A 13986-nucleotide genomic window follows, 5' to 3' on the forward strand; every position below is an offset into this window, starting at 1 on the left:
CCATTTTCAATTTAGTCTCATACTGGTAAGATATTTTAGCACAAACAACGTGATTCTTAGAACATTTTATCAGAGGTTTTGATAATTTAGTACGTCTAAAATTCAAATACAATAAATTTATAATTTATTATCTTATTTCAAATTTAATAATCACAATTTTTTTAATAAAATCAAATACCATATGACTATAACGACAGAACGTTGTGGAATACTTAGTTTAATTCTATGTTTTGGTACACATTTAATTTCAAACTGATATGATTTGCAATTTAAATGGTAATAACTAAATCAATAATTTTGAAATTATATTTAATGACTTTGTTCTTTTTTCCAATTGCATATCAAATTAATACAATTATTAAAACCTGCTAATGTTTAAACAAATCGTTTTAATCTCTATTACATTGTCAAAATTTACAATTATTCGGAAAGCAACTTGAGCAGGTAGAAGATAGCTATAATTTGTCCACAGTCCAGATTGTGTGCGATTTCTTCAACACAGGCTCGGCAGTCACCCGGGTCACTTTGGCCTATTAAAATAAATCGCTGTAAAAAGATCAATTTTATCAAATCATAACTTTGTCAATTTAAGCGTACAAATATGTAGTTCCCCAACGTCCAAACGCATTATAAAACTAATGCACTGGATAGCGAGAGGAACAAGTTTTAGCTTCACTCGAAATAATGTGGCGTCCTGAAAATAAATAAACAGGCGCAACATATTGCTTAATCAAAAGTAAAGCAAAACTTGCAAAACAAAAACAAGTCTTGAAATTCAAGGAAAAAAACAAATTTTCGGAAAGTAAACATCTCAGTCCCTTAGATGTTCATAAACACTGTGATCATATCCACAATCATCACAGGTCTGTAGAGTTGATCATCATCGATGTTTTCTTCCTGCTTGAGTTAATGTCGAAAAAGAAATTTACAGAGCATTAATTTATATGTAGCTGCCCTTTCTTTCTCCAAACAGTATCAAGAAACTGAAAATAATGTGTGGTAAGAAAAGAGCAACACGGTTGGTTTCGCTTCAAGGGAACGAGTTAACGAGTAACTTAATATTTATACTGTCAACCAGATAGTGAAGCCTGAAATAACATGTACTATATCTCCAGTAGTAAACAAAGATAGAATAAAATTCTGTTCTTGGGCTTACTAGACCAGCTTCAAGAAACAAATCAGCAAGTCTGAAGAGCAAAAGTAATTTGTTATACGAGCAGATCAACACCACCCTTTCTAAATATCACATAAAAAAGGGGGCTGCCTGAAATTCTACTCAATGCACGAACCTTGGATAATGTTGAAAGAAAATGAAAAAATGAACTTTTCTTATTAAGGCTTTAATTTGGTAACAGATGGGGCGAGGGCTCAGAGAGTTGCTTCGTGTGCTCAAAGAAGAGCTTTTGCAAGACTCTTCTCATACAAGAGGTGTCAGAAGTAAATAAAAGCACAAGTCATCTTAGCCCCCATCAAATTAAGATAAATTGAACACTTTCATCTAGAAGATTTGCAATTAAGAAAGTATTTCAAAAAGCTTGTCTTTTAAAATCAGAGAGGAAAAAGTCTCTCTTTTATTTTGTAAAGAAAAGAAAGACGACTGAAAAAACAAATTTCAAAGAAAACAAGAGGGTTCAATACAAGAAATAAAAAACATTAGCCTCATTGAGAAGATTAGAATGTCCACACAAAGTTTTCAGACATATGCTTGTCTTTAATAAATTCTTAATCATAGGCTAATATTCAATAAAACAATTTAATCTAAACGGACAAATGCCGAAGTAAATAGTTACAAAACATCATGATTTAAGATTCAGTTTCACGGACTATTTTTGAAAGAGAAATTTCGATGAAGGATTGATACAATAATGATGGGAGTCATCAGATAGGAGCGAAAGACTAAAAATATTTTTAATCACTGATGAATCATGTGAACTATGCTTCAGATCATCACTTGAAACCCATTTCAAAATTCAAAGAAAAATTGTAAAACATAAAGTGAACTCGAAATCCAACAAATTCTACCTGGCGAACATAACCCAAGTCCGAATAATTAAAAGGGAAATCCAGAAAAATCTAAACGAAGCACACCAAAAGATTCAGGGTACATTTAAGAATCCAATAAAGCGGTGGCCTCATAGAGCTGGGTTAGATTGATGGTCCACATATGCTATATATAACAAATATATACACTTAATCGGAACAAAAAACGTAATCACCGGCCAAAAACACATCAAACACTGCATCGCATAAAAAAGATTGAAAACGTTTATGGACTCAGTTTATGGGTGGTGATATATCAGGATGGTCGGCAAGGCATCGAAATGCCATTACGACGAACGAGACCTTATCACAATTGATCATCATCGCCCAATTACACAGAATGAAAAACAAGAATTAACGTCAAATGAGATGCTCAAAGCGCCGCGCGGCGAAGAAAACGAAGAATAATTTCCTTTACCCTTGCAAGAATAGCTGTATTTATGGACTGGCATCTCACAGCGAGCTAGGGTTCCGAGAGAGTGGGCTGGCGGCGCCTATAAATAAAGCCCATCCATCCACTTAAATACATTCCTTCGTGAAAAATAAAAAAGAACTCTAGATTTATTTTTTTGAAGTGAAATAAACAGAATGTTAAATTTTCTACGTCAGCTATCGAATCAAGTTTTTAAAAATTGTATATATAAGTTTGGATATTCTTTCACCTTTGATTTAATTCTTGAGATTGAGATAGGTTCAAATTTCAATCTTAACATGATATCAGGAAGACATATATCTTAAAATGCCTATATGCGGATATTTGTGGGTCACATATGGCCTAAGTTGAGTGAATCGAATTTGCATTGGACTGAAATCAGAAATTCAAACAGCCCAAATTATTTAGGAGACCCAAATTTTAACCCAAAATCTATCCAAGATACGACGTCGTTCGGGGACCACTAATATGGATGGTGACTGCCTCTTCGTTCTTCTCCAACGCTGAAAATCTTGCAGAAAGAAACCGAAAGAGCAAGAATGGAGCATTTCGGCGGAGGAATGAACTGGTCAATGATCCCCAACATCCAGCCCCATAGTAACCCTAATACTCCCTCTAATCAAGATCAAGTATTTCTCCAGCAACAGCAACAATTTCAACAGCAGTTCACCCAGCAGCCGCAGCCTCGTTTTCAGCAGCAGCAGCAGAACCAGTCTCTGGCTTCTCACTTCAGTATTCTCCACGTATTTCCCCTTTCTGTAAATAAGCGACATATAATATTTTAAGGGTAATTTGGGGTTGTGATTTGCATTTTTTTCTTATATAGTTAGTGGAGAATTTAGCTCAAGTCACAGAAAATGGCACAAGGGACCAGCAGACAGATGCGTTGGTCAGAGAATCTCTATTTTTGATTGTATTACTGAAATTTTTGAATTTCGTCTTTGGATTCATATTTATGAAATGAGTTTAAATTGTTTTCTTGGAAAGGTTTCTGAATTGAACACGCAGTTTGAGAAGTGCCAGCAGCTGTTGAACTCCATCGGCGGAACAATCAAGGCAAAATCCACGGTAACTCATGCTGTTCTGGTATTTGATTAATTGAGTTCTTTTGCTCGAAAAAACCTTAGTTTTATCAAGCTTGATTTGAGACAGCGCAACTCACTTCCCATTGAGAAAGAAATCTTGTGTTTGATCTTGTTTGCATCGTTATCGAGCTAGTATGTGACAATCACCGGATCATTGTTTTTGTCGGTTCCCCTTACTGGGGATATGGTTGGCAGACGGTTGAAGGACAAAAGCACAAAGTGGAGGAAACCAAAAACTTGTTAACTCAAAGAAGGTTCGTACTTAGATATGCTATGGCTCAACAAAAGTTAAATGCATATTACATGTGCATGTTTCTCTACATGTTCGAGTATATATGTTGAGACAAAGTTAGATTTGATCAAAGGTGTGACGTCTTACTGGTCTTTGTGTGTGTGTGTGCGTGCGCGCGTGTGCGTGTGCGATTTTCTTTCAGGGATCTTATAGAGAACTACAAAAGTTCAGTTGCAGAGGTTGTTGATTCTCAAATATAAGGTGTTGTCTTTGATCTTAAAGTTGAAGTGGCGTTGGACAAGGAGTTGTTCCATCGATTAGTGCCAGAGGTGTTGTAGCAGTGGTTGAGAAAGTCGCCACGCAAAGTATTATTCATCGTGTTTCATGTGGTTCCAGGACATTCTCGTATGGTTATTATCAAGGTTCTTTATTAATTATTATAGAATTTCTTGGCTTATACAAATATAAACCACCCCAGGCATCCTTCTGTGGATTATTTTATGTTATAATTAGTGAATTTTTCCAGCTATGATGAGATTAAACGTTAACGTTAGAATCATCAACATATATGTCAAATTTCAAAAAAGTGTCATGGATCAACGAGATCTAATGACACACACTGATATAGGAATATAAACACTCCCGATGTAACCTCGTTCAGCAGACCCGATTCAATACAGAAATTGTTTTGGTAAAGTTTTGATGGAAGTTTAATAAATCAATGTTTTTGTAAATTTACAAATATTTGGAAATTTCCAAATGATTATGCTGCAAATCAGTAGAAATTTCGTCCACCTAATCATATATATTTTTAGAAACTACGATATTCTTCGAGGACCGAAAACAAACACAAACGGAGGCTATGTCGGGGAAATTTCTCACGAAAGGCTGAAGTGTGGTGCTTTCACACAGGGTAGGTATTTGGTATAACTTGCACAATTTTTTTTATGGAAATAATGAAAACTACCTCAAAGGTCAAAACTCGAAAACCATTTGGAAATTGTTTGTACAAGTTACATTCTATAATTAAATTTAAAAATTTTTATGACAATAATATATTGTAAATTTACACACCTACTCCGGCTAGTATTTGTATATTTAGATAGGCCTGTAATATTTACATCTATTATGACACGGCATTTTGATTTTAAATGATTAATTCAGAAGAAAATATTAAATATATATTACGTTATCTGATATATCTTTAGAAAAATATATTCGGATTTTAATATAAGCTAAAATGTTTGGTGGTGATTATGATTTTTTAGTTCATTGTTTTTACAATGACATTTAATCTGAGTATATATATATATATATATATATATATATGTATATCGAATTTGTTACCCTGCACACTAACATGAACACTGCCTACGTGGCGGTGCATGATTGGTCAGCATTTTTTAAAAAAACAAACAAAAAATTTTGTGTGGTTGTGGACGTGCTACATAGACAGACGTCTACATGTATGCAAGAAAAAAGTGTGCATGGTATCATTGCTATATATATATGTATCAAGTGGTTCTTTCAATCGACGACTTCGCGAGCAAGTAAAAAAACAGCTCTTAATGCCCATGTTATTCAAAGAACAATGCCTATTAAGTTCAGATAAGGTTCTTTTACTAAATCTGATAATTTAGACTATTTTTATTGTAAGACGGTTTTACGAATTTTTATCTATGAGACGAGTCAAATCTACTAATATTCACAATAAAAAATAATACTCTCAACATAAAAAATAATATTTTTTCATATATAACCTAAACAAGATATATACAGTAAAATATATAAATTTACTAAATACATCGAAATCAACAATCGATGTCTCCGATTATCACAATCCTTTCCTAAAATATATACAAAATCTACGTTATATTAAATTTACACGTGCAAAATGTACGGTTGACCACGAGTCCAAGTAAAGTTAAAAAAACATCAACGAAATGGGAAATTGACTTTGCAGTATTTATACCCATCACTTCCCGAATATAGTTTTCACGTGTATTCGGTGGATCAATCGAACGGCATATTTTGATCTGAAAGAATGAAGAGATCTACAGTGACTATGGAGGTGGGAACCGACGGGGTTGCGGTCATCACCATCTCCAATCCTCCAGTTAACGCTCTGGCCCTTGCCAGTAAGATTCCACGCTAATTTTTGTGTTTAGAAATTGAATATGCTGTTAAGTGTGTGTATTATCTAAGTTCTTGTTTTTGTCTGGTTTCTGTAGTTTTTGAAGGGTTGAAGGAGAAGTATACCGAGGCCATGAGAAGAGATGATGTTAAAGCTGTTGTTCTTATTGGTACTTTTATGCAATTTTCTAAATTCCGACATGTTTTTTTTCCAGTTTTGTTTTGTTTAATGTCGATCTTTGAATCACTGAGTGTTGATCACCGTTGTTTTTCGTGGTGCTTCATTGACTTTAACCGGTGTTTTTAATAGAATATGAATAGATTAGTTGGTTGTTACCGTTTTGACATATATCCTCAAAGATGGTTATACATCAGGAGAGTCAAAGAACTCGGGATAGTCTAGAGCTATCTGTTTATAACACTAACGTCGAGAACCCTCGATGTGCTATACTCTAAAGCGACGATGCCTCCATACTGGGTACAATCTTTACCAGCTTAAGACAAGGATTAGTGGTTAAAGGATAAACAAGGATTAAGAACAGCTCCTATCGCTCGGACCCCATACCCATGGGTTCCTACGCTTACTCTTTTAGCTCAAGGTTTAGGTTTTTTTAATTTTTTTTAATTTTTTTTTAATTTATGGCTTCATGTGATAAATATGATGATTAGTGTTTGAATATCCCACTCCTAATGAGCGATGACCCAGCTGGTCCACCTGGGATGTTGAACGGCGAATGGAATGTCAAATAGAGATGTGTTCACTGTATTGGTCACGGTTATTCTCATAAATTTTCAAAGAGTGCATTAGTCATCCGAATATTCTCAACTGTTATACTCAGTAAAGGATATATTCGACAAGGTCAATAGTTTTACGTGGTGTTCAATCACTGAAGGAGTAATTGACGATTGGTGCTCAGGAGGGAAATTAATGTAAATTTATAATTTATGGGATTCAGTGACTTTGAACTCTTGTTGCTTTATGTAACAACTGATTTTTGTAAATATTCTCGATTTGAAGGCAATGGTGGCAAATTTTCTGGAGGTTTTGACATCAATGTATTTGAAATAGTACACAGAACTGGTATGCATGTGTCAACATCTCTGCTTCTCTCATCTTGTTGACATTATTGAATCAATATCACATGCTTGGGAACTAAATTGAATTTGTGCTTATTCAGGTGACACTTCTATCTTGCCTGATGCATCTGTGGATCTCATGATCAATATAATAGAAGGTTTTTTAAAAATTCAGGATTTTCAAAGTTTAAGTGTTTTGTTCCATTTTATCGGTGCTTATTTAATTTTGTTTGATATCCAATCCTTTCATCAGATGCAAAGAAGCCCTCTGTTGCTGCTATAGAGGGACTTGCTCTTGGAGGTGGCTTGGAATTGGCAATGGTTTGTAATCTTCGTGCATATATTTAATATGTCTAGAGTTTACACCCAGTGCATCATATTTGATAACAGTTTAATCTCATTTTGTCATATTTGAAACATTGTTGTAGGTTTGTCATGCACGCATAGCTGCACCAAAAGCACAACTTGGTCTTCCAGAACTCAGCCTTGGAGTCATCCCTGGATCTGGAGGTAGGACTTCTCGATAATTTTTTTTTATCAGGCTTGAATGGGGAACTGTTATATAATTTTAAACAATGATTATGATTTACTGATCATGGCTATTTTACAAGGTACACAACGTCTCCCAAGGCTTATAGGGTTGGAAAAGGCTGTTGATATTATGCTGGTAGGCTGTTGGCTGTTTTAAGTTAATCATTTTCCACTCGTCACTCTTTTTCTTCTTAGCATGTTTACAATGAAAAACACATATTTTTAATTTATCGTATTTATGCATCCTCCAAATTTGAATGTAAAATATCTCCTAGGTTTGTCACACCTCTCTTTCCCAAGAGAAGTTTGCCATAGTTAATGTTATCATGCTCATAACATTTGTTTGATATTTATGTTTATTTGAATATCTACGATGTTTCAAGTCATCTAGACCAATAACATCGGAAGAAGGACAGAAACTTGGCCTTGTTGATGCTGTTGTGGCTTCAGAAGAATTGCTTAAAGTCTCTAAACAATGGGCATTAGACATCGCACGAAGGCGCAAGCCATGGATACGTCCTCTTCATAATGTGGAAAAACTTGGTTCACTGCCTGACGCGATTGATTTGCTAAATATGGCTAGACAACAGGCCAAACAGACTTTTAAAAATATGCCTCAGCACCAGGCATGTCTTGATGTGATCGCAGAAGGAATAATTCACGGAGGATATCATGGAGTTTTAAAGGCAAGGTTTTTCTGTGCTTGGTTTTGTGAATAATTTTCTGAAACAGCTATCTTTGGGAGTAAATATCTTTTAAAGTTCTACTTTCTGTAGAACATATTTGAATCTGTGATATAGAACTTATCTTATTGTTCAACCCCTTACAAAGACTAGTTAACTTTTTTGAATTGGTTTTCGAAATAGTTTTCTGAAACTGCTTTTTGGGAATTAATTTTCTTTAATGATCTACTTTCTGTGGAGCATGTTTAATCTGTTGTATACAATGCAGATTATTGTCCGGCTCCCTATGAGATTTAATTGCTAGTTTTGCAGGAGTCGGAAGTATTCAAGCAGTTAGTCAAAACAGACACATCGAAAGGTCTTGTTCATGCATTTTTCGCTCAAAGGGCAACAACAAAGGTGCAGGGGATCGCAAAACTACTTATGAACTGTTTTTTACTTGATGACTTTAGCAACATTTCAGATAAAAATATGATTCATGTTGATAAGTGACTTATCTTGCTATATTTTGGCTCTTTGATTGTGCCAAAAGAAATAAAAAGTAAACTTGCTGGTCTAAAAGTCAGCAACTTATCTTGCTACATGTTGGTTCTTTTATCGTGCCAAAAGAAACTGAATGTAAAAGTCTGGCATGGACACTAGTTGGCAAACTTTAGACAATTATGTAATGCTCACATTTGGATTAAGATTGAACTTTGATACATGAATTTACTATGTAAGAAAATGGGTTTTGCTCGAACGTACAAACAGTAGTCCCCATTTAAAAGTGATGACTTGGCTCGGTCGAATAGGACATGACCTATTCATGTACAGTGTTCATTTCCAAAATTTTCTCAATTTTAGCACAATGGTTTTCCAATTCGCCCCATGTATAATCTGCTTCTCTGATTAGACCACTTGATCTAAACTTTCTGTGTGGTTCTTCATCTTCCACTCTTAAGAGTACTGTGACCAACTTAAGTTTAAGTTATTAGGATCCAAAAAGCTGTCTATCTTGTCAACTAAAGTTTTTAAGTTATTAAGATCCAATATTACTCTTAAAGATGTCACAGTCCCAATGTGGAGCCTCAGATATATTTTCCCTACTGCAACCATTTGCCCTTGCCTTGTGTTTTGATTTCTTGTCAGTACGGACTATATCTATTTTTTGCATGTTATTTATGCTATTTCTTTGATGTCTGCATTTTCTATAATGCTTTTAAAATTTTCTTTCCTTGTTCCATGTTTTTATGAATTTATTTGTTTCGTGCCTCAGCCAACAACTTAATTTTTTATGAAGCATACAGGTCCCTAATGTGACAGATATTGGTCTTACACCAAGAAGAATAAAGAAAGTTGCTGTTATTGGTGGAGGACTAATGGGTTCTGGAATAGCCACAGCTTTTATTTTGAGCAATATTTATGTTGTTCTGAAAGAAATCAATTCTGATTATCTTCACAAGGGATTAAAAGCAATTGAAGGTTAGTTAACACGTGTTTAAATTAATCTTGCAATTTCAAGTTATAAGTCCTAGCAAGAAATCATATGGCATCGTACCTATGGAAGAAATGGACGTCGAGTGATCTGCAATAAATATGATTTTTTACAGTTTGGTGGAGGCTCAAATATTCTTATACTTAATTAATTTTCATGTGGTTGTAATGCTTCATACTTTGTATTGCAGTCAATGTTCGGGGTTTGGTATCAAGAAAAAAATTGACGCTGGATCAAGCTGAGAAGGCCCTTTCGATTCTTAAAGGTGTTTTAGACTACTCTGAATTCAAGGATGTGGATATGGTCATAGAGGTGGGTTGGATAAATAGTGTGTTTGCTTTTATGGAGTTGTCCAATCAAGTTTTAAAAATATGTGGATTCCAATTATTGTTCCAACAATGCTAACCTAAGGATTTACAATCATTTTCCCATGACTTATTTTACTAACACTGAGCTGAACATTTTATGATTTTGATTATAAGAAGCTATATGGAAGTCCAAATTAGAAATAACTGAAAATATGATTTAAAAAGAGTTCTCTTCCATCCATGATCCACTGTTATCGACATAATTAATTTTTAATTTGACGAAGGAAAGAGAAGATAAGCCTCAATTTATATGTTATGATGTTTGTGGATTTCCTGCATTGTGATATTTGCGAACTGTGGCTACTAAGAATTAATGTTATAGTTCCCATTTAATGTTTTGCTTTTCTTACATAGCTGTTTTAATTGCAGGCTGTTATAGAAAATATTTCCCTGAAACAGAAAATTTTTGAGGATATTGAGAAGGTGTGCGCATCTCACTGTATTTTGGCATCAAACACATCTACTATAGACCTCAATATAATTGGAGAAAAAACCAAAGCACAAGATCGGATCGTGGGTGCACATTTTTTCAGGTTGACATGCTCTTGACAAATTCAGGAATTGAATTCCTCAATTTTACCGAGTTGAAAAAGTAAATAGGAATTATGAATTCTTATTCTTTCTCTTGAGCTGTTAGGAAGTTTGCCAAAATAGCATAGCAATTTGGAGTCTCTTAATATTTGCAATCTTGGATCATTTCCGTGACTGTAATGTGGATGGGAAGTGGTGGGAAGACCGAAAAGGACGCATTATTTCTTTCACAAATTGAAATATAATGAGCTACCTGTGAATTATGTCAGATTGAGAAAACATCATATAAATAATCTTCTACTTTGGTTGCCAAAAGCTTTCTGTAATCTGATTCTTTATTTCCTTTCGATGTAGAGGTCATAACTTAGTGTCTAGGTATCTAGAGGTCATAACTTAGAGTCTAGAAATCTTAACATGGAAAATATATGTTCTCGTCAAAGATAATAATTCTTCTCTTTCTAATAAAAGTCACCACCCTCAATTTATTGCCCCTCTCTGCACATTGAATCCTTTTTTTGAATTGTTAGGGTCATATAGGCCACACTGAATACCTCCATTTCAAATATTATTGCATTTATATGCTTAGACCACACTATGGAGAGTTTACAAGGAGTTTAATTTAGGTGAATGGATTTGGAACTGTGTATTATACCGTATTGAGAGCAAATTTTGTTTTATAAATGACTAAATATTACTCCAGTTGCTGATTGTGTTGTCACTCTGACAGTCCTGCCCATGTAATGCCTCTTCTTGAGATCGTGCGGACAGAGAAGACCTCACCTCAAATAATTCTTGATCTAATGACTGCTGGAAAGACCATAAAGAAAGTTCCTGTTGTAGTAGGAAACTGCACTGGCTTTGCTGTGAATAGAACCTTCTTTCCATATTCTCAAAGTGCACATCTTTTGGCTAACTTGGGTGTGGACGTTTTCAGAATTGATCAGCTAATCAGTAATTTTGGCCTACCTATGGGCCCATTCCAGTAATTTTCTTTCCTTTACAACATCATATATGCAACGAAGTCTTTGCATGTCTTCCAGTTACTGGCTATGGCATTTCGTTCTTGAGTTAATTTATAAAATATGTATTTCTCAATGGCCTACTTTATCATATAGTGTTTAGACCCGTGGAATGTTCTTAGAAATCACGTTGATTGAGAATAATGGTATTGTTAGCAGTTCGTTTTATCACTATGCTCATGTTGCCTTCAGCTAAGAGATGATATGTGGAAATGGTTGTAATACCTGGTGCCTTACAGGCTCCAGGATGTCGCAGGATATGGAGTAGCTGTTGCAACAACAAAAGAATTTTCTCTGTCCTTTCCTGATCGCACTTTTGCATCTCCACTGGTTGATTTGCTTATGAAAAATGGGAGAAATGGTAGAGATAAATTATTTTCTTGCTTAATTTAAAGGTCTTGCATATATCTTCCCTTGCTAATTGTTGGTGCAACTTTGTTCAGGCAAAAGTAATGGAAAAGGATATTATATATATGAAAAAGGAAGCAAGCCAAAGCCTGATCCTTCAGTGCTCCCAATAATAGAAGAGTCTAGGAGGCTCACGAATATCATGCCTGGTGGGAAGGTCTGGAATGGATTTTAAATTTTAATTTGCAAATTCAATGCATTCTAGTGGTGTACTTTTATGTCTGTTTAGTCGCTCTTATTCTAAAATTGTATGTATGATTGAAACTTTTCCGTCATCATATTCTTTCCCGTAAATCTTCTTTACAGCCTATAACTGTGACTGATGAAGAAATTATTGAGATGATACTCTTTCCTGTGGTGAATGAGGCATGCCGTGTGTTAGATGATGGCATAGTTGTCCAAGCATCAGATTTGGATGTTGCTTCTGTTCTTGGCATGAGTTTCCCATCTTATCGGTCAGTTTATCCACCACAATTTTTTTAAATTATAATGATCTTCTGGCTTTCAATTTACCAATTTAGTCTATGAACTCTGCAACTCAAATCATTTTAATGTTTACAGAAGTATATTGCATGGACTACTGTGTAAAGTATTCAATATTCTCAAAGATCGAGTAAATAAGGATGGAAAGGGAATAAAATACATCCACTAAAAAGGACCAGACCTTGAGGAGGAGTGAGGACATCATGTTTTGAGTTCATACACTTAGGATTTTATCTCCCTTTTAAATTTAAATTTGAACTGCTGTAGCCACCGGATGAAAAATTAGACCACTGAATCTGAGCCAAGGGGGATGGTTTTCTGCAGAATGACAGATAAATTATGCTTGTATATAGTTATCCTGAATACACGTGATTTCTTTAACTGTTTGGTTGGTGGTACTTCTGAAGAAAATGATCAATGATGAGGTTTATCTTTGTCAACAGTGGTGGTATCGTTTACTGGGCAGACACCATTGGGGCAGACTATATATACAGAAGACTCAAGACACTGTCTGAAGCGTATGGTAATTTCTTCAGACCGTCAAACTACTTGACAGAAAGAGCAGCAAGAGTCGTCCCATTGGTAAATATCCCTCTAAAGCTTAAAATTACTTTGTTTAAAAAAAACCTTTAAAAATTACAATTGCAGAATTTTTCTTATCTTCTGAATCAGCCAGTGGTTTAGTTTATGCAAATAATTACATTATAATTCTTTTTTGTCTTGCTAGTCTTAAATTCTTAAAAATTTCAGCAATCTAAATAAACCCCTCCCCTGTGCTTATGTAGTAACCAATGTAAATGTCAATTTACCTTCAAACTGTTGTTTCTTGTATTTTTAGCTGAGTTTTTAGTGTAATAATCGACAAACTAGAGACTTCCCACATTATGTGAATACTTCATCACCCCATATTTTCATAATTATGCTCAATAGTCAGTCAACCTCTATGTTTTCCGGTAACAAGAAGTTCTGTAGCCCGTTATCTCTTTTGCAGTGCAGAAGCATGTGTGTACGATCGATTCAAATCTTCTATATATATATGAACATATATGCTGACTCAATGGTCTCGTTTCTGCAGAGTGCACCTGCTCCGGCATCTTCAGGAGCTAGGCCACGCCTATAAATGCATTGAGCATCGAAGTCCAATTCAATAATCTCGAGCAAGCATCCTCTTATATGTAGGGTGGCATGTATCAGATAAAAAATTTATTTGGAAATTCGATTTCCAAGATTCTTATCGTTTGTTTTTATCAGTCGACGCCTTTCATTTTCTTGCACAAGCGCAAAACCTATTGTATAATTTTTATGGGCTCTTAATTTACCCAAATGACCCCTTTAACCATTTTTAACTTTAATCTATTTTTTTAAAAATATTTTTCTCACATTTTCTTTGATACTTGTAATTAATTTATTTATTAATTTGAGAATAATTATATAAGCCATATGATGATCAATATATTTTATAGTGTATCGCATTTGCTAAATTTCCAGA

The 13986-nt window shown here is 34.6% G+C and overlaps 2 protein-coding genes, 1 long non-coding RNA gene and 6 other non-coding genes across 9 annotated transcripts; 2 read left to right on the forward strand and 7 right to left on the reverse strand.

The window, feature by feature from the left end:
* Positions 1-274: 274 nt before the first annotated feature.
* LOC140825421 (uncharacterized) lies at positions 275-2565 on the reverse strand. The gene is made up of 2 exons (XR_012116667.1): positions 2459-2565; positions 275-530 (listed from the first exon to the last, which is right to left on the reverse strand). It is a non-coding gene; the product is annotated as an uncharacterized lncRNA (long non-coding RNA).
* On the reverse strand, positions 600-746 carry LOC140828784 (small nucleolar RNA snoR136). Its single transcript, XR_012117349.1, has one exon. It is a non-coding gene; the product is annotated as a small nucleolar RNA snoR136 (small nucleolar RNA).
* On the reverse strand, positions 806-891 carry LOC140828714 (small nucleolar RNA SNORD25). The gene has a single exon (XR_012117283.1). It is a non-coding gene; the product is annotated as a small nucleolar RNA SNORD25 (small nucleolar RNA).
* On the reverse strand, positions 1140-1266 carry LOC140828775 (small nucleolar RNA snoR77). Its single transcript, XR_012117340.1, has one exon. It is a non-coding gene; the product is annotated as a small nucleolar RNA snoR77 (small nucleolar RNA).
* On the reverse strand, positions 1366-1465 carry LOC140828771 (small nucleolar RNA snoR1). The gene has a single exon (XR_012117336.1). It is a non-coding gene; the product is annotated as a small nucleolar RNA snoR1 (small nucleolar RNA).
* Positions 1871-1960, reverse strand: LOC140828769 (small nucleolar RNA snR60/Z15/Z230/Z193/J17). The gene has a single exon (XR_012117334.1). It is a non-coding gene; the product is annotated as a small nucleolar RNA snR60/Z15/Z230/Z193/J17 (small nucleolar RNA).
* Positions 2271-2369, reverse strand: LOC140828770 (small nucleolar RNA Z43). The gene has a single exon (XR_012117335.1). It is a non-coding gene; the product is annotated as a small nucleolar RNA Z43 (small nucleolar RNA).
* Positions 2566-2897: 332 nt separating the features above from the next.
* On the forward strand, positions 2898-4317 carry LOC140828022 (mediator of RNA polymerase II transcription subunit 9-like). Its single transcript, XM_073190989.1, has 5 exons — positions 2898-3216; positions 3300-3362; positions 3461-3541; positions 3754-3812; positions 3993-4317. Exons 1-5 carry the CDS (start codon positions 3013-3015, stop codon positions 4048-4050), a joined length of 465 nt encoding a protein of 154 aa, XP_073047090.1. The 5' UTR covers positions 2898-3012; the 3' UTR covers positions 4051-4317.
* Positions 4318-5722: 1405 nt separating this feature from the next.
* Positions 5723-13733, forward strand: LOC140825422 (peroxisomal fatty acid beta-oxidation multifunctional protein AIM1-like). The gene is made up of 18 exons (XM_073187185.1): positions 5723-5928; positions 6022-6093; positions 6942-7004; positions 7102-7158; positions 7254-7321; positions 7429-7510; positions 7612-7667; positions 7915-8217; positions 8527-8613; positions 9501-9675; positions 9879-10000; positions 10426-10589; positions 11315-11569; positions 11846-11967; positions 12050-12171; positions 12321-12469; positions 12941-13079; positions 13573-13733. The coding sequence occupies exons 1-18, from the start codon at positions 5835-5837 to the stop codon at positions 13615-13617; spliced, it is 2175 nt and encodes a 724-aa protein (XP_073043286.1). The 5' UTR covers positions 5723-5834; the 3' UTR covers positions 13618-13733.
* Positions 13734-13986: the final 253 nt, after the last annotated feature.

Source organism: Primulina eburnea, chromosome 3 (genome assembly GCF_022965805.1).
Source record: "Primulina eburnea isolate SZY01 chromosome 3, ASM2296580v1, whole genome shotgun sequence".
In the NCBI taxonomy this organism is placed as follows: domain Eukaryota; kingdom Viridiplantae; phylum Streptophyta; class Magnoliopsida; order Lamiales; family Gesneriaceae; genus Primulina; species Primulina eburnea.

Excerpts from the sequence above, each read along its gene's own strand:
- LOC140828022 (XM_073190989.1), top strand. The coding sequence starts at position 3,013 with ATGGAGCATTTCGGCGGAGGAATGAACTGGTCAATGATCCCCAACATC. Across the intron at positions 3,363-3,460 it reads ACCAGCAGACAGATGCGTTG|GTTTCTGAATTGAACACGCA; the intron begins GTCAGAGAATCT and ends TTTCTTGGAAAG. Across the intron at positions 3,542-3,753 it reads CAATCAAGGCAAAATCCACG|ACGGTTGAAGGACAAAAGCA; the intron begins GTAACTCATGCT and ends TATGGTTGGCAG.
- LOC140825422 (XM_073187185.1), top strand. The coding sequence starts at position 5,835 with ATGAAGAGATCTACAGTGACTATGGAGGTGGGAACCGACGGGGTTGCG. Across the intron at positions 7,322-7,428 it reads GTGGCTTGGAATTGGCAATG|GTTTGTCATGCACGCATAGC; the intron begins GTTTGTAATCTT and ends ACATTGTTGTAG. Across the intron at positions 7,511-7,611 it reads AGTCATCCCTGGATCTGGAG|GTACACAACGTCTCCCAAGG; the intron begins GTAGGACTTCTC and ends CTATTTTACAAG.